The 18,980-nt window shown below is 44.9% G+C and overlaps 1 protein-coding gene across 4 annotated transcripts in view; it reads right to left on the bottom strand.

The window, feature by feature from the left end:
* The window catches only part of AP1AR (adaptor related protein complex 1 associated regulatory protein), a 33,144-nt gene extending 14,534 nt beyond the window's left edge, over positions 1–18,610 (bottom strand). For 2 of the 4 annotated variants that reach the window (XM_084883340.1, XM_084883342.1), the window contains exons 1-5: positions 18,396–18,610; positions 7,571–7,619; positions 6,102–6,128; positions 2,455–2,480; positions 642–738 (exon numbers count right to left, since the gene is read on the bottom strand). In XM_084883340.1, coding sequence (XP_084739466.1) covers positions 642–738; positions 2,455–2,480; positions 6,102–6,128; positions 7,571–7,619; positions 18,396–18,520 — 324 coding nt within the window. In that variant the 5' untranslated portion in view covers positions 18,521–18,610. The remainder of the gene's footprint in view (positions 1–641; positions 739–2,454; positions 2,481–6,101; positions 6,129–7,570; positions 7,620–18,395) is intronic. The other 2 variants (XM_084883341.1, XM_084883343.1) reach the window with 1 other exon arrangement.
* Positions 18,611–18,980: the final 370 nt, after the last annotated feature.

Below are 18,980 nucleotides of genomic sequence, written 5' to 3'. Positions count from 1 at the left end.
TTTTATTTATTTATTTATTTATTTTTCATTTTTTATTAAGGTATTATATGTGTACATATCTTACCATTGTCTCTCCCCCCCCATACATCCCTCACCCCCAGTGTTTTGCGTCCATTGGTCATGCTTATATGCATGCACACAAGTCCTTCGGTTGATCTCTTATCTCCCCCACCTCTCCCTAACCATGCCGCTGTAATCTGACAGTCTGTCGCTGTAATCTGACAGTCTGTTTGATGATTTACTGTCTCTGTATCTATTTGTTCATCAGTTTATAATGAAGAATACATAAATCTGAGACAAACAAAAAGACTTTTCAGAAACCACACTTACTGTGAAGCAGTAAAATTTAAAAGTTCGTTTTAAACACACAGGTGCATGTGTCTGTCCTGCCGGAGTCCCTACTTATGAATTAGGATATTATCTTTAGGTGCATGTATTCTCTTCATTTTTGGCTGTATATGGTTGCTGATAAATTAAATTAAACTGAAATAAATTATAATAGGCTGAAATAATTTTTAACTTTTAAATAATTTCATGTGTATATATCTAAATATAGGTCCAATATATTAGTCAATGACAACTTTCCCCTATTAAAAGACCCTTTATAGTAACATATATAAAAGCAATATAAGACTACTAACCTCCTTTTGAATTTTCCTATCAAGATCTTTCTGTTTCTCAGCAATAGAATCATAATGCCTCTCTCTCAGATCAATGATTTCTTCCTCAGTCAGAGGCCTACACAGAAAAATGAGGGAGAAAAAGAAAACTTCTGATGACTCTGAGTCCAAATAAAACGCTCAAAAATGGAAATTCTGAAATTTACTATCAAAGTGTATTAACGCAATTTGATGTTGTAACTTGTGTTAAAGAGCACACGTCCTAACACGCCACGTGTGGTGGAAGCTGAGGAAGATGGCACATTATCAGAGTGCTCTGGGAAGAAATGTGGCCTCCAGGGCCTTCGCCCTGGCTCTGCTGCACCCAAGCCCTCCTCACTGTGCTCCACAGCACCCCTCGCTGCCGTCTGATCAGGTGCCGGCCAAGGTCACTTCCAGCCAGTGCGTGCCCACGTGGGGCTGAGGCGCTTTCTCCCCAGCACTCCCCGTCTGCACGCACGCCGCCCTCCGCCCCCACCACCTTGCACACGCAGAGGCTGAGAGCTACACAGAAGGCCCGGCATGCCTGAGCTCGGCCGGCGACCCTCACTTACACTGGTCGCCTGCCTCCCGTCCACGCTGGCCATGGGCATCCACACACTCCCTGCTCCTCACCCCAGCGCCTTCCTCTCCGCACTCAGCCTCACGCGACTGGGAAACGGCAGCGCCGCCGCTCCCCCCATGTCCTGCCCTCTTCCTCCCACTGCAGCACCGGCCTGGCCCAGGCCACGCTGCCCTCACTCCTGACCCGCACCAAGGCCGCGCGGGAACACCTGCTCCCTCGGCTCAAGCACGTGCTGGTGCCCTGCCTCCCCCAGGCTCCTCAGCCCACCCTCCTCGGCCCCCACTCTGGCAGGTGATGCCAATGCCAAGACCGATCGCGGTCTCAGCCAGCCCAACAGGTGACGTCCCTCACTTCTTTTCCTCTGCCAGGGCATGTGCGTGTGCTTGTTTGTTTGGAGGTCTAACTTATAGGAAACAAAATACAAATGTTCCATGTTCAGTGGGACAACCGTACACTCTGTAGCTGCCAACACCAGGAGAACCCTTCCATCTCCACCAGGTTGCCTCGAGCCTCTTCTCAGTCAATGCTCATGACTGCCCTTCAGCTTCTCTCCTGGAAGGCTCCCCCTGCGGACAGCCACCGGTCACCCTTCAAGGAGAGCCAGATGTGCCTCCTCAGAATCCCGAACTCGCCCTCCTTCCCCATGGGGACAAAGCGCCTTTCCTCCAGGCCTCCTTCAATGCTGACAGCCCTTCCTGCCCCATACTGAACGGACTCTTTAATCTGGCGCCTAGCACAGTGGCCGGCCATAGGACAGTGCTTAATAAGCGTTCGCTAAACGGCACAAGGTAAAGGAATACACATTCAAATATGAAACGCATTTAAATGTTCTCTTGATGTTAGGAACTCTTGAATTCAAGTTAAAGATAAATGGCTCTTTTCAAGTACTTAGCTCAACTAATTTTAAATAAATTAGATTTTTAAAACTGTAATTAGTAAGAGAAGCTTTAGAACATCATAAATAAAAGGATAAAGTTTAAAAAATTAGAGAAAATATAAATGGTTTTTAAAAAACAAACACAAAACAACTTAGGTTCAACAAGAAAGCACCTAGCACTTATGTGCATTACATTCATGCCCACAGCCATCCTTCATGATGGGCGTTATTTGCCTGAATCTGGCAGGAGAAGAGCCAGGTCTGTGGGAAGCCGTTCAGAGCACACAGATGACAGCCTGGCCCTCAGAGCTCCTGCAGCACAAACCCAAGTTCCTGAGGAAAACCCGCCTTACCTGCGCCTGCTTCCTGGGCTTTCCCCCTGTACAGAAAAGGAATCAGACAATCAAAATGCTTCATCAGCTTAATTCTATTTCAGACAAGCCAATAAAAACTTTACTTAACCAAAATATTCCACTTACCTTTTTTTTTATTTATCATGGTGAACAAGTTTGGTTATTTAAGAGCTTTAAAATTTTACTATTTTGCAAAGGCAAAAATTCAGTTTAATAACCTAGCTTAATTATATAACAATAAATTACTGGACATTTCTTAAAAATTTTCTAACAAATATTTACGCTACACCCATGACTCGGACCAGACATGCTCTCCATGCCTTCATCCCTCATGGACCCTGGGTATAAGCTCACCTCCCAGGTCAAATCATCAGAAGCCTCTCAACCAGCTCACCTGCATCTGCAGGACTCCCAGGCTCATGCAAAGCAACCACCACGGACGCCCGCATGCACATAAGGGGAGGAGGGGAGGACAGGGTATACAGGGTTCGCCCTCTGTTTTCAGCTCTCTCTCAGCTATGTTCCTTTTACAGCTATTACATGCCACAGTGTTCACCCCACCCATGCACAAATTCATGCACCGGGCCTCTAATAAATATTAATACACACACACATTATATAGGTATATACACTGAGTGCCCAGACTATTATGTCTTCAGAGATCATATCTGAATAAAAGAGTAATATGCAAATTGACCATCACTCCAACACAAAAGATGGCTGCCCCCATGTGGACACAAGATAGCCAGCAGAGGAGGGTAGTTGGGAGGGACCAGGCCTTTAAGGGAGGACAGTTGGTGGTAATCAAGCCTATAGGGGAGGGCAGTTAGGGGTGACCAGTCTGGCAGAGGAAGGAAGTTGGGGGTGACCAGGCCTGCAGGGAAGGGCAGTTGGGGGGGGGGGGGGGGCCCAGGCCTGCAGGGGAGAGCAGTTAGGGGTGACCAGGCCTGCAGAGAAGGGCAGTTAGGGGTGACCAGGCCCCCAGGGGAGGGCAGTTAGGGACAAACAGGCTTGCAGGGGAACAGTTAGGCATCAATCAGGCTGGCAGGGAAATGTTTATGGGGGTGATCAGGCTGGTAGGCAGAAGCGGTTAGGGGCAATCAGGTAGGCAGGCAAGCAGTTGGGAGCCAGCAGTCCTGGATTGTGAGAGGGATGTCCAACTACACGTTTAGGCCCGATCCTGTTGGACATCCCTCGAGGGGCCCCAGATTGGAGAGGGTGCAGGTTGGGCTGAGGGACACTTCCCCACCCCAACACCCCTGTGCACAAATTTCGTACACCGGGCCCGTAGTATTAAAATAAGGTGTCATGCAGAGACATAAAACAAGGTTACACACTGATTAACAGATGAAACTGTGGGAGAACCCTTGGCACCTAATTCTGTTATATCCCCGAGGAGGAGTGTTCTGGTTCCTGCAGGTTCAGTTCATTCTCACAAATGAGAATCCACTGTCTTCATTTTCTTCCACAGGATCTGAAATTAGCTATAGCTTTTTTTTTCCCCTCCAAAGGAAACCCCAACTGATTTCAAAACTGATTTCAAAACTGATTTGGGCTCATGTGTCCGTCTTACATAGTTAAACTATTCACATCTGAGAGTTACAATATATGGCTAAGGAAGAGCAGAAATAAAATTCTACATGTTCCAAACAAATTTAGGAAATAGCACTGCAAAACAGTTCAACCAAACCCAACATAAACTATGATGCGAGAAAAGGCTTTTAGCAAAAAACAAAAGCAGCCAAACACAAGCACTTCAGCACAAACGGGACCACAGATGCCTTTGAAGCGCAGTGCGGCCCTGCAGGCAGCTCAGGGGCTGCTGTCATTGGGTCCTGACGCGCCAAAGCTGCAGGCTCAATCCCTGATCAGGGCACAAAGGAGAATCACCCAACGGATGCATCAAGAAGTGAACAACAGATATCTCCCTTCTCTCTCAGAAACATTTTAAAATCAGTATGATGCTGATTTTAAAACTATATTGAACTATACTGAAGGTTGAAGGAACTCGTACATTTAACATTTGTCAGAACTTTAAAAATATCAGGTTAGATGTTGGCCTTCACTGTGTTAATAAAAACAAACAAACAAACAAACATGGAGATGAAAGTGACGTATGACAAGGAAAAGAAACTAGGTTCTATGAAACATTCAAATATCAGGGGGAAATTTTACTGGGAAAGCAGAGGGAAGAGCTTCCTAAATGTGTTCTATCCTATGACTAGTATGTATTGCTATTTATAAAAGGACTTAGACCAGATTGCTCTGGGAAATGCTGAGGTGAACAGACTTCAGTGATCTCTTTCACAACAGCTCTCCTCAGGACCCTCAACAGCCAGCATGCACTCCGAGACTGGCCTCCACACACGCTGGGAAAGGCTGGGCTGAGAAATGACTTGAATGTGGTTCGACACATTTTCCTCTTTTCTTAGAAAACAAAATGGACAGCAGGTCAGAGCCTGCAGGCTCTTCTAGCCTCACTCATTTCAGAGGCGTGGGGTGGGGGCCGCGGGAGGGCAAGTAATGGGCACAAACTCACGCAATTCACTTCGGGAGGATGAACATCAGTAAATTAAACTCTTCTCACTGCCCCAGCACACCGACAGACACCCCGCTTCACTAGCCCTACAATGTACTTAAAAAAAATAGGATAATGTTTCTGTACTTGGACTGCACCTTAAAAGTGACGAGTTTTAGATGAGATAAAAAGCAAAAAATCAACCAAAAGTAACTGAAAGAAAAGATAACAGCAAAAGTCAGAAACTGATTGTAGAATGAACATGTATAAATTTCACCCTCAGAAATTCATGAGAACAATGGTTAAAGAATAAGTCTACTCTGGATTGTGAGGAATTTACCTTATGGCAAGAGGCTGGAAATATCCCTTTTTAAAGTTCCTTGAGTTCTAAAGAATGCTTTTAAAACCTGTGTTACATAGCTGATATTATAATATGCATAACTATATAAAAATTAAATTATATATAGCATTACACATGTTCTATAGTAGAAAATTCTGAATTATTTGCTGATATAAATTAGTGAAAGACAAAAATAAAGAACAGCAGAAATAAAAGAAAAATCCTAATTTAAAAGTAAATGATGTAAATACTATTTAAAAATGAGCTGAAACCTCAGTGGATAGAGCATTGGCCTGTGGACTGAAAGGTCCCAGGTTCGATTCCTGTCAAAGGCATGTACCTTGGTTGCGGACACATCCCCAGTAGGGGGTGTGCAAGAGGCAGCTGATCGATGTCTCTCATCAATGTTTCTAACTCTCTATCCCTCTCTCTTCCTCTCTGTAAAAAAATCAATAAAATATATTAAAACAATAAATAAAAAATAAAAATGAATTAATTGCCCGACTGGTGTGGCTCAATGGTTGAACAAAGAGGTCACTGCTTTGAGTCCCAGTCAAGGCACATGCCCAGGTTGTGGACTTGATCCCCAGTAGGGGACATTCAGAAGACAGCTAATTAATGTTTTTCTCTCATCATGTTCCTCTCTGGCCTTCCCTTCCTCTCTCTAAAATCAATAAAAACATATTTTTAAAACTTACATTAAACTGAGGAAAAAAACCTGAATTGTTAGAACTAATTAGATGACCAATGAGATTGATATGGACTTTGCATTATTATGGAAATACTTACTTCATCACTTTCTACTAGATTCTCAAACTGAAAGAACAAAAAAGCAATGTTAGGAGAGATATCTGTCTAAGGTACATATCCCACAAATAATGATGTCACATTTTCACCTAAAAAGTAAATATCTTTTTATACATCAGTTCATTTGATATATATTTAACAGTCCTACAAGACAGCCAAGATAAGCTATCTTTTTCATTTATGAATTTACATAAAAAACAAAAAGGAGACTCACAGCAAGTTTTTACATAGAGAAACAGATAAGCAAAACTTTCATCTGAATTGAACATTTCATACAGATGTTTTAAACCCACACAGCTAGAATTTCCACTTGAGTTCAGATGAACTCAATGTTATTAGAAGGAAAATTATTCAAAAAATAGGGACTGAAAAGATACCCAAACAAGAATTTATTTTATAATGTTTATATTTACTCATCTATTTATTCATATAAGTATTTGCTGAAGATTTACTAGGCGGGAGTCACAGCTCCCAATACTCTTTCTAGAGATAGAAATGACCCCGTCAAATTACCTAATGAAAGTCATTACCATAAAAATAATTGTATTTTAAGTATAAATAATTGATAATCACTTGAAAGAATAAAGCTTTTCCTGGCTAGCGTGGCTCAGTGGTTAAATATCAACTTATGAACCAGAGGGTCACAGTGAGATGCCCAGTCAGGGCACATGCCTAGCTTGTGGGCTCGATCCCCAATGTGGGTGTGCAGGAGGAGACCATCAATGATTCTGTCTCATCACAATGCTTCTTTCTCTCTCTCCCTCTACCTTCCTCTCTGAAATCCATAAAAATACATTAATAATAATACAAAAGAAAACCATGAAAGGTTCAGAAAATTCAGGACTAGAAAAAAGTCAAGTACAGTGCTCAAAGCTTTGGAGCCAAGCAGTTAGGACTGGAATTTAAATTCTGCCACTTATAGGCTGTGTGTGCGAGCCCACTGTCTTCACCTGCCTAAGCCTCCAATTCCCAACCATAAAATGGGATGACTGCCACATGTTTACTATGATAGTACTAAGGGTTAGGAGCAATGACACTCAACTCCGTGGTGGAGTAGCTGGTATATAGGAGGGCAGAGTCCAAGGTAGATTCCACTATTATTATGTTTTACACACAAAGACAAAGTGACTCAGGGATTCTACGGTGGAGTTGCTGAACGAGCTCTAATTCCAGGGCCCTCTGCACGGGGCAGGCCTGTACCTCCTGGCAGCCACTGCCTTACTGACAAGAGGGCATCTGGCCTTGTGCCATGAAGTGGAAAAGGAACTACTTTTTGAGTAGAAATGAATCTGTTGTCCACATTTCCTTGCACACCCCTCCCCCCAAGCAATTATTTCCTCTTCACCAGCATCAATAACACTTAAATATACAGTCCTGATCTTTCCTCCTTAATTAAAAAAAAACACCCTCCTGAAAGCACTATAGCCAATCAAATTACTCACTCTACTTACCTCTATTGTTAAATGCTCACCTCTTGAGCATGTTCTAAAATATTTGGATCTGGGAAGAAAGACAGAAAAACAACTTTAAAATCAAATTTAATCCTAAAACTGAATTAATATGATGGGGTAATAACATTTTCTCTAGAGCAACTTTAAATTCTTTAACATATAGTACCTTATATTTATAAAAACGAACTACCAAATTTACCTATAAATATAGTCCAGATAGTTATGAGTTAATTTTTCCAACTAGGGCCAAATAATGACTTTAATTTTAACCGTTCTATTCACAGTGTATACATATATCAAATCACCATGATGTACACTTTAAATATATATTTTTTAATCTTGAGGTTATTACAGATTGTCAGATTGCAGGTGCTTTTTCCCCATAGTTCCCCTCCACCTGGTTCCCACTCCACCTTCCAACCCCATGCCCTCACCCCCAACTATTCTCGTCCATGGGTGTAAGATTTTTGTCCAGTCTCTTCCCGCACCCCCTCATCCCTTTCCCCCTGAGAACTGTCAGTCCACTACCTTTCTATGCCCCTGATTCTATTATATTCATCAGTTTATTCTGTTCATCAGATTTTTTATTCATTTGATTTTTAGATTCACTTGTTGATATGTATTTGTTTTCACTTTGTTGTTCATAACTTTTATCTTTACATTTTTCTTCGTCCTCCTCTTCTTAAAGAATACCTTTCAGCATTTCATATAATATTGGTTTGGTGGCGATGAACTCTTTTAGCTTTTTCTTATCTGTGAAGCTCTTTGTCTGACATTCAATTCTGAGTGACAGCTTTGTTGTTTAGAGTAATCTTGGTTGTAGGTTCTTGCTATTCATCACTTTGAATATTTCTTGCCATTCCTGTCTGGCCTGCATAGTTTCTGTTGAGAAATCAGCTGATGATCCTATGGGTACTCCCTTATATTGTAGGTAACAGTTTTTCTCTTGCTGCTTTCAGCTGTGTCTACAATGGAAGAAATGCTGTGCAGGAGACACCCTTATAGGGTAGGACTTGCTTCAGTAGGGCTTTGGTGCTCACTGAGTCTGCCCCTTGAGTGTGTTGCTTATGGATCTGAAGAGTTATAATCTGGTGTGGTCTCACACTGACCATTGGGTACACTGGCTCTTGGATCTCCAAGGAGGTGCAAAGTAATCCACTGCCTGAGGCCACCCAGCAGGAGCTACAGAGAGATCTGCAGATTCCTCCTCTTTGTATGGGGTTTAAAAGTGCCCAGATGAGACCCAGCTGTAAAACAAGAAAGGCTGATGCTGCCAGGACTTGGGCCTTCTTTTGGAAACTTTGGGGCTCTCTGACCCAGCTACAGTTTGACAGGTTTTAAGCTGAGAAAGGCCAGGCCATTCATATGCAAAAGCTGCTGTGCACAGCTTGGGTGGGGTTGTAAATTTGGTGGGGTGGGGTCTCAGGGAATCACCAAAGCAGAGCAAACAGCAATGGCTGCCAGTCAGCCTTGCACCAGAGAGGCCCCCGCATCTCCATGCCCTGTGTCCCCATGCAGGAACACATACACAGTGACCACTGCGAGCACCTCTGAGAGAGCGCTGCCCTGGTGCTCTGGCCCGATGCCAGACAGTCCAGTTTCTCCCCAGAGGAGTCTGGGTTCCTAGAGTCTTGCCTGGAACTGGAGTTCATATCAATCAGGATCTTATATCTCCCTCCTGATTGAAAAACAACAACAGTGCACTGGTTGCCAGGCAGTTCCATGCGTGCCTCTGCACCTCCTACCAGTCTCAATGTGCTTTTTTCTTTCCTTCTAGTTACAGAACTTCCAGTCAGCCAGCTTTCCTGCAGTTCTGGATTATAGTTGTTTTGTCTTTTAGTTGTAGTTTTGATGTGGTTGTGAGAGGCAGCAAGTACAGGTGTATGCCATTGTGGTTCTCCACTCTAAATATCTTACAATTTTCTCAATTATCACTCAATGAAGTTGACATTTTAAAAAAGGAATCATTCTCTTCTGCTATTAGTAAAACAAACATGTTTGTTGTATCTGCCCCCCAGACACAACCACACTGTAAAACCACTTAGTATAAGTACAGGACAAACCACTCAAGTCCTTTCCTAAGCGAGGGACAAGGAGATTATGACTTTCACTTAATGTGGTTTCTGTTACAGCTGCCAAAACTGATGCAGGAGAGCACTCTCCATCCACCCCAACCCCCGCCCTTCTCTCCCTGCACTTGTCGATGTGCCACTGAGCTGGACTCCCAGGGACACTGGAATGGTGCCGTCCAGTGTCCATCCTTCACGGTCCTGCTGAGCCTGGAGGCTCAGCCTGTGGCTCCTTCGTGAGTCCCTCCACCTCCTGTTTGGGCTCTTATTCTCCTCTGCCTCTGCCCCAGCATCGTTGTCTTTTCCAAAGACCCTGCCTCCTCACATGGCGTCTGAAGCAGGACAGCATCAATGTGTCATCTGTTCCGGACATGTCTTTGCTCTAAGACCCACTTGTTCATCTTTCTCGTGGTCCCGGGCCTTCTCTAGCACCAGATTAAAACGAACCAGCTTTTCCCATCAGCCTCTCCACTGTCTGGCCTTCCCACCTTGATCTCGGCCTTGGTCTCTGTGGCCCGTCAGGGCTCCTGATGACCTTTTCTGATTCTCCCTCGGCTGCCTTTCCAGCCTCAGCTGCCTCCTGACTTGCTGGCTGCTGCCTGCACTTGACCTGAGTGAGGACGGAGCCAAAGTCAGCGAGAGCTTCGTGTGTTCATCATTTACGCTGAAGTGTGGTTTCTCCTGCAGTCGTGACTCCTGTCTTCTTGTTGGTCAGACGCCGTCCTGCTTGGCCACTTGTGTCCTTCACTTTAAGAATTATTGCTCCTTTGACCATCAGATGGTGTCACCTGCAGAGTTTCAGTCACTATCTCTTCTGCCCGAGGGCTCCTACTGGGTGAGGAAAGCAACCCTGTACATATATACATTCAAGTACACTAATTATGAGGAGAGCTGAACTGATGAAACAAACACACTGCACAAACAACGATTAAAAAAAATACAAGTGGAGAGAACCAAGATGGCAGCATAGGTAAATGACGGTATGTACCGCATCCCTTACCCACATCAAAATTACAACTAAAATACAGAACCACCATCATTCAGAATCACCTGAAAGCTGGCTGAATAGAAGGCGTACAACTAGAGAAGTAACAAAGAAAGCAACACTGAGATTGGAAGGAGGGACAGAGGGGAGGAACGGCTGGCCTAACACCCACATGTGCCATTTTTATAACTGGGGGATAGTCTCTGTGGAGGTCATCTGTGAGGACCAAGAGTCCCGGTACTCCTAGCCCAGGGTTCCAGAGCTGGGAAGAGAAGTCCCCATAATTTCAGGCTGTAAAAACCAGTGGGGACTGTGCTGAGTGAGATGGAGACTGCTGGAGACACAGGCAGTTCCATTTAAAGGGTCAGTAAATGGACTTACTTGAACTCCCAACACCCAGTGGCTTTGGAGGACCCAGACATATGAGGAGAAAATGGATTTTCTAGCGTCAAGGCAGGAACTCGAGGGCAGCTTTCTCCCAGACAGAGGTGCTCATAGCAGTCACTGTTCCTGGGCTGGGACCTCCCAGGTCACAGAGCTGACTGGCAGGGGCCATATCTGAGTCTCCATCAACCTGGCTCAAACTGTTTGCTCTGCCCTGGTGATTCCCTGAGATACCACCCCACCCAATTTGCAGCCCTACTCAAGCTGTTTGCATCAGTGTTTTCATCTTAATGGCCTGTCCCAACTCAGGGTTCAGACTTTGCTAAAATCTCTTAAACAAGCTGCAGCTGGTGACATCATGCCCCAAACTTAAGAATCAATAAAAGGCCCAAGACTCAGCACTAGTACCAGCCTGCCTTACTTCACAGTTGGGCCTCACCAGGACACTTGCAAGACCAATGTAAGTTGCAGCCATCTGCAGATCTCTCTGTAGCTCCTGCTGAATGGTCCCAGAGCCATTGTACCCAGTGGATAGCTTCAGACCATAAAAGATTACAACTCTACACATCCACAAGGGACACACTAAGGAGCAGACTCAGTAAGCACTAAAGCTCCACTGAAATGAATCCTGCTCCACATGGGTGTCTCCTGCACAGAAGCTTTCCCATTGTAGTAGTGTAGCTGGTCTTCACAGCCAACTGGCCTGGAGGTCAACTCCTCCCAGTGACATCAACAGCAAAGCTCAACGACGATAGTGTGCACACAGCCCACAAACAGGGGCACCTAGAGTGCCCAGCTCTGGTGACTGGAGAGGCTGAGCCACAAGACCCTACAGGACACATATTACACAAGGCCATTCTACAATTCCAGGAGAAACAGCAGCTCTACCTAAAACATAGGAACAAATATAGGAAAGCAGCCAAATATCAAAATAAAAGAAATGGACATATTACTGAATACAGAGTTCAAAAACCATGGTTATAGTGTTACTCAAGGATCTTCCTGAGACTTTCAAGGATCTTAGTGAGAATTTCAAAGACATAAAAAAGGACCAGTCAGAAATTAAGCATACACTTACTAATATAAAGAATAATTTACATGGATTGTACAATATAGAGGACACCAAGAATCTAATCAACAATTTGGAATATGAGAAAACAATAAACACCCAAGCAGAAGAGCAAAAAGAAAAAAGAATCCAAAACCATGAAAATAGTGTAAGGAATCTCTGGGACAACTTCAAGTGTACCAACAATCATGTTATAGGAGTTCCAGGAGGAGAGCAAGATATTAAAAACCTATTTGAAGAACCCCAAACAAGATGAACCCAGAGAGGCCCACACCAAAACACATCACAATTAACATGACAAAGGTTAAAGACAAAGGGAAAATCTCAGAAGCAGCAAGAGAAAAACAGTTAGCTACCTACAAGGAAGTGCCCATATAACTGTCAGCTGATTTATCAATAGAAATTTTACAGGCCAGAAGGGAGTGGCAAGAAATATTCAGTGATGAATGGCAAGGACCAACAACCAAGATTACTCTACCCAGAAAAGCTCTCATTTAGAACTGAGGGTTAGATAAAGAGCTTCACAAACAAGAATAAGCTAAAGGAGTTCATCACCACCAAAGCATTACATGAAATGTTGAAGGGTATTATTTACCAAGAGGAAGAACAAGAAAGAGGAAAAGTATGAACAATAAAATGGCAATGAACACATATTTATCAACCATTGAATCTAAAAATCCAAATAAACAAAGAAATCTAATGAACAAACTAAGCTGTTGAATAAAATAGAATCAAAGGCATGAAAGCGTGGAACAGACAGATGAATCTCACAGCTTGGGAGTGGGGCAGAAAGAGATTACCAAAGATCTTACCTAAGGACATAGACAGTAGGGTGGTGAAGGCTTGAACTGGGAGGAGGGGGGGGCGATGAAGGGGGAAAAGGGGGACATCTGTAATACTCGCAACAATAAAGATCTTTAAAAAAAAAAAAAAAAAAAAAGAGTATCTTCCATCTTTCTTAACAGCCTAAAGTCATCTATGGACATTTCTTTATGCATTAACCTTATGTTCGGAGAGATATCTCTAAATGAAACAGACTAAGTTTTTGTGTCTGCTCTGCTACTGCGACATGTGAACACGACTCCCACATGGGAAGGATGTCAGAAAGGCAGGAAAGCAGCCTCTCAAACTCAGAATGACGTGGCTATAAAGACATCTGCAAATGTGATGCGAATGTGACTCGTGCCTCCATATTATCCAGGCAGGTGTCAAGATCATGTTTTATGAAGGATAAAATCAGTCTTGTCAAGAATAGGCTGAAAAATGCAGGCTTTTGTGTTCTATGTTACTTTGCATAGAAGGTAAATACTCTTTTACACCAAAATGACTTAAGTAAAATATAACTGAAAATTTCTTACAAATCACCCATTAGTATTGTTCCTTTTCTTCATATTCTCCTATATATTGTTAAAATAAAATAGGAAAGTCTTTCCCTCTACCTTCTGTTTGACGTTATAAACAAATGATGAAGAACCTTAGTAAACTGTTCCAAAATCTATTAAAAATCAAAAGCTTCCCAAGACTCTTTTTGTCTGAACTAAAGATTGAAAAGGTTACCAATCAGATTCCTGGCAAAAATTATTACAATAAAGATGATATACAGACCGTTTTACAATTAGTATCCAATACTTGAAAGGAGGTTTAACCATTCAAATCTCAAGGGATGACCCATCAACAGGTTTTCCAAGTAGGTGTAGCCTTGACATAGGAGGTAATAATAAAGTGGTAACATTTACTGTTTAACAAACCCCTCTCTGATGAAGGCAAATTTAGGAAGAACAGATGTTCAGAAACTTATTTTATGCCCAGGAAGAGAGAAATCTTCTTTCTAAACATGTCCAAGACAGAAAACATGGATTTAAAAAGCCATTGCCCTACAAGAGGAGCCTGACTTAGAGGGAAATAGACAGGATGTTAAATGTCTATTTCCTTTTTACTTATCCCTGCAATCTGTGTGCAGCATCTTTTCTCTTATTCCTTCCATATATAGGGTATCATGTCACAGGAAGGTCAGAGTGTTCTGCCCCCCGTGAGGAGTATCCCACATTCCTATTGGATGTGCTGTAAACAGAGGATGTTGTAAAAAGATCGGGCTCCCTGCTCTGATCACACCCTTGACCACCCTCTGCTTTTAGAATGTTGGCACCTAGATGAACCTTCTATTAGGTCTAGTAATAATTAATGTCGTTTCCTAATAGTTTTTAAAATCGAATTTATTTAAACAATACAACAAAATTTAATCAACAATATAGTTGCCATTGTTTTCTACTACTTGTGCCCAACGCTCAGGAAGCATTTTAATCCCTCTGTTGTAAAAGTCTTGTGATTTTGATGCAAAAAATTCGGTCAATGCATTTTTGAGGCATTCTTCATTATTAAATTTTTTTCCAAGAAGAAAGTTTTGCAAAGAACGAAACAAATGGTAATCGGAAGAGGCAATATCAGGAGAATATGCAGGTTGAGGGAGAACTTCCCATTCCAACTGGCGCAGTTTTTCAGCAGTGATTCTTGCGGTATGCGGTCGTGCGTTATCATGGTGAAGAATTACGCCCTTCCGATTAATCAGCGTGGGTTCTTTTTCTCTTAAAGCACATGTGTCAAACACAAGGCCCGCGGGCCAAATCCAGCCTGACAGGCCTTGCAATGTGGCCCGCACCGCGCTGTCATCACTGCACTCCGCTGTCAGTTTATGACATTGTCAGTTTATGACTGTTCAGTAAACCATTCGGCCCACGATTTAGGCTGGATTTTAGATTTTGGCCCCTTCTCTGATTGAGTTCGACACCCCTATCTTAAAGCTTGGGCTAACCTTTCCAATTGGGCACTATACACTGCACTTGTAATGGTTTGGGTAGATGGTAAAAGTTCATAATGAAGAATTCCTTTAAAATTCCACCAAACACACAACATCACTTTTTTCGCATGCAAGTCAGGTTTTGGCGTGGGCTGCGGAGCCTCATTTTTGTCCAACCATTGAGGCCGCCTTTTCAAATTAACATACAGCACCCATTCTTCATCTCCGGTAACAATTTGCTCTAAAAACGGCAAACGGTTTTGACGAGAGAGGAGCGAACTGCAAATTGTGACTCTTTGATTACGGTTGTTGTCGGTCAACTCATGAGGAACCCATTTTCCAAACTTTTGGACTTTGCCAAGTGCACGCAATTGATTGGAAATTGTTTTTTGTGAACAATTTAAAGTCGTCGCAAGCTCTTGTTGGGTAATTTGAGGATTTTGCACCAAAAGAGCTTGAAGAGCTTCTTGATCAAAATTGGACACACGGCCTCGACCACTCTTGTCATCTAACGAAAAATTTCCCTCGCGAAATTTCTCAAACCAACGCTGGCATTTTCTGGCGCTAACCGCATCTTGACCAAGAGCACTACAGATGTTTTTTGCAGCCTCACTTGCTTTTCTTCCTAATTGGAACTCTTAAAGCATGCAGTGCGAATATGCTCTTCATCTGCCATCTTCTTAGCCCTAGTTTTGCAACAAAAACCAAACCAAACACAAACTTTTTCAAGCAAAACTTGTTAATTGCACTTCACACGTTCTGTAGATACCACGTGTTTGAAGGTTATGTCAATACAAGTCAACGCCAAGCAAGATTTTAAACGAATGTTAAAAAAGACATTAATTATTACTAGACCCGATAGTTCTTACTTCCCTGGGTTACTGAATGAGACATAGCTATGTATTTAAATACCAAATGAATAAAAATTGAGCAATATACCTAAGAGAATTGCAGTGTCACAGGGCAGACACTAGCGAGTTAAGAACTACCATGATCTGAGAAGGAAAGTTCAAATGAGGGTCAGCAAAGTCAGCCTGAGTGAGGCATCAATCATGCCTCTGAGGAGTTAAAGGAATGCTTTAAGGAATATTAAGTGCCAAAGGCAAGGGAAGGTGAAAAGACCAAGATACACTTAAGAAACCGCACTCCTTAGTTCTGTCAACAAGCATATACATTAAGATCCTCCAGTGGCAAAGTACAAGATAATGCGCTGAGAGATAATGGCAACTGAATACCTATCTACAGAATAGAGAGCTATTAGACAAATATAAATCACATCAAGTTTTATTACTCCTCGAAGTTTTGGCCCTTATATGTTAGCTAGCTAGACCTAGTACTGGAAAAAAAACCCAAAACTACCAGGTGGAAAAAAATAGTAATGAAAATGAGAGGTAACCAAAACCATCTTAGCTCAGTAGATAGTGTTGGCCTGTGACTGAAAGGTCCCAGGCTCGATTCCGGTCAAGGGCATGTACCTTGGTTGCGGGCACATTTCTCTCATCGATGTTTCTAACTCTATCCCTCACTCTTCCTCTCTGTAAAAATCAATAAAATATATTTTCTTAAATTGAGAGGCAAATTTAACCTAACCTTACTGCATGCTTACTAGAAGTTGCTAAAAGAATATTAAAACTGATGTAAAACAATATGTTAACTAGAAGACTCAAGTTAGGGAACTTGTGCAAACCTACATTCATGGATTAAAGAAACAGATCAATACCAGCATCATGTGACCATGTATTTTACTGACTGAGTTTTAAGCAGAGAGTAAAGCATCCATGTGCTGTTCCACTTATGCATTGATCAGTTGATTCTTGCATATGCCCCGACCAGGATGAAACCCACTTGGCCGGGAGGGTGCTCTGTCACCAACTGAGCAACAGCCAGGGGGCACCGTCCGACTTTCCAGCTCCGCGGCCACAACAGGGCAGTCTGTCACAGGAGTTCCGACCACAAGCAGAAAGCAGACCCAACGGCTCAGTTTGCACACACACCCACAGACAGCGACACAGGTTGCAGGGCTCCCTGCGCTGTCAGCTCCCGGACTCAGGGAGCAGTCTGCAATGTCACTGCTATTCCCTAGGAAATCAGTTTGTAAAATCAACTTGAGAGCACAAAAATCCCAGACACCAACGCAGTCCAATGTCCAATTGGGGGGGAGGGGGGGAAGGGGGGCAAACGTAGGTTAACAGTGGTTCCTATGGAAAATGCAGTAATCTATATAATAAAAGGGTAACATGCTAATTAAACCAGGTCAACCGGCCACCTTCTAGATGTCCCACTTCCTTCTGGACAAAGCCATGGTGGTGGGGGTCGAGGCAGAGGCATTTAGGGGCAAGATCAGGCTGGCAGGGGAGGGCAGTTGGGGGCATTAGGCAGGCAGGCTGGTGAACGGTTAAGAGCCAGTCGTCCTGGATTGTGAGAGGGACAGCATACTGCAGTTTAGTTGGATGCTCCCCCTCCCCCCCCAGACTGGAGAGGGTGCAGTCCCGTCAGCACCTGCTGAGGGACCCCCCCCCCCACCCCTGTGCACAAATTTCGCGCACTGGGCCTCTAGTTAACAATAATACCACAAGAATAAATAGGTTTGAGGTCTCACAGCTGTACACCTACCTGGCCTCACGCTGTACCTGATATCTGCTTACCTATCTAATAATTAGATCCCCGTACTACAGTTAGAATTTAACACCCGGCAACAAAAACACAAATAAAATGCGACCCAAGCCGAAGACTTTGCGCATGTGGTCCTTAGGCGAGACCTCATGAAAGTAAACGCAGTGACTGGCCGCCTTCCTCTGCAACAGCACGGCTGTGGGGACAGGAACGCCCAAACCTAAATGGGCACCACGGATTTAAGTCCCGGGTTTCCATTCAGGGACACAGGAGGGGACATGATGCAGGACGGACCGGAGGGAAGCATGGGCTTACGTCATCAGAATCCAGAGTCCAAAGACCCAACTTAGAAGCCGTTTGGCCTCCAAGGGCTCATGCTACACCACCTTATTACCTAATAACGTTGGTTAAATGGGACAGATGCCGAAAGCTTCGTGATATCTTCCAGAGAGCGTCAGCACCTGCTTCCTACACAACGTGGCTGGGCTCACATTTCCAAGTTTGAGTTCCGGGACACATTTATTCGACAACAAAGCTGACTTCAAAGGGCTCTGCTCTGGCCTTCTCAGCAGCTTACCAAAGCAAAGCCACACAAATGGACGACCCTGGAGTTCCAGTCCCTGGCGGATGGGACTCCCGGAGCGGCCACTCCTCTCCAAACCCCGCAAACCCACGGGACAAGGCTGCGCGGCCCCTGTCGGCAAAGAGGCGGACGACGCGGAGACCCAGCCCCGCGCCAGGCCGCCCGCGCCCCAGGCCGGTCCTCCCGCTCCCGGAGGGGCCGGTCACCTGGCGAATCGGGCGCGGAAACCCCTCCCGCAGGGCGTCTGCGGCCACGCCCGGTCCCGCCTCCCCGGGGCCCCGCAGGCCTCCGCGCCCGCCTCGCCCCCGCGGCGGCGAAGCCCCCTTACCCTCCGCCCCGCGGCAGCCGCCCCGCCTCCCGGCGGAGCCGCCCGAAGCACCGCGCCCAGCAGCAGTTCCCCATGGCGGCCGCCCGGCGCCCCCGCGCCCGCTGCAGGCCCGGCCGCAGCCGCATTCGCGCCGGGGCCACGCGGGACTCCGGGCAGAGGCGGCGCTCCTCCCGCGGCCGCCCAGCCGCCGCCGCCGGGCCGCTGAGCCGCACGCCGGGGCCGGGCTCGCCGCGGCCTCAGTCGCGCCGCGGGCCGCTCCCACCGCCGAAGGTTGCCAGGCTCCGCCCCCTGTCTCTCCGGAACCCTGATTGGGCGCGCGGCCACGGATGCCCTGCCTTTTCCGTCAATTACATGACGTCATTTCCTCACGCTCCTGATTGGGCAACCGGCGCCCTGCGACGCGCGTGATGCCTGGTGGTGGCTGTTTGGTTGGACCTTGACCGGATGGGGAGCTCTCTTCTCCCGGAAATAACAAAACTATAGAAAGGAGCCAGGCAGTGGGGGTGGGTCCCTGCCCGAGGGAAAACCTGTCGCCCCTGTTGAGCCCGTGTCAATTTCCTATTTGTGATATTGCCTGTAGTTTTC

The sequence above is a fragment of the Pipistrellus hanaki genome, assembly GCF_964339955.1.
Source record: "Pipistrellus hanaki genome assembly, chromosome: 5".
Classification (NCBI taxonomy): domain Eukaryota; kingdom Metazoa; phylum Chordata; class Mammalia; order Chiroptera; family Vespertilionidae; genus Pipistrellus; species Pipistrellus hanaki.
The sequence above is the reverse complement of the archived record's forward strand: the minus strand, read 5'-3'. Positions and strand labels throughout refer to the sequence as shown.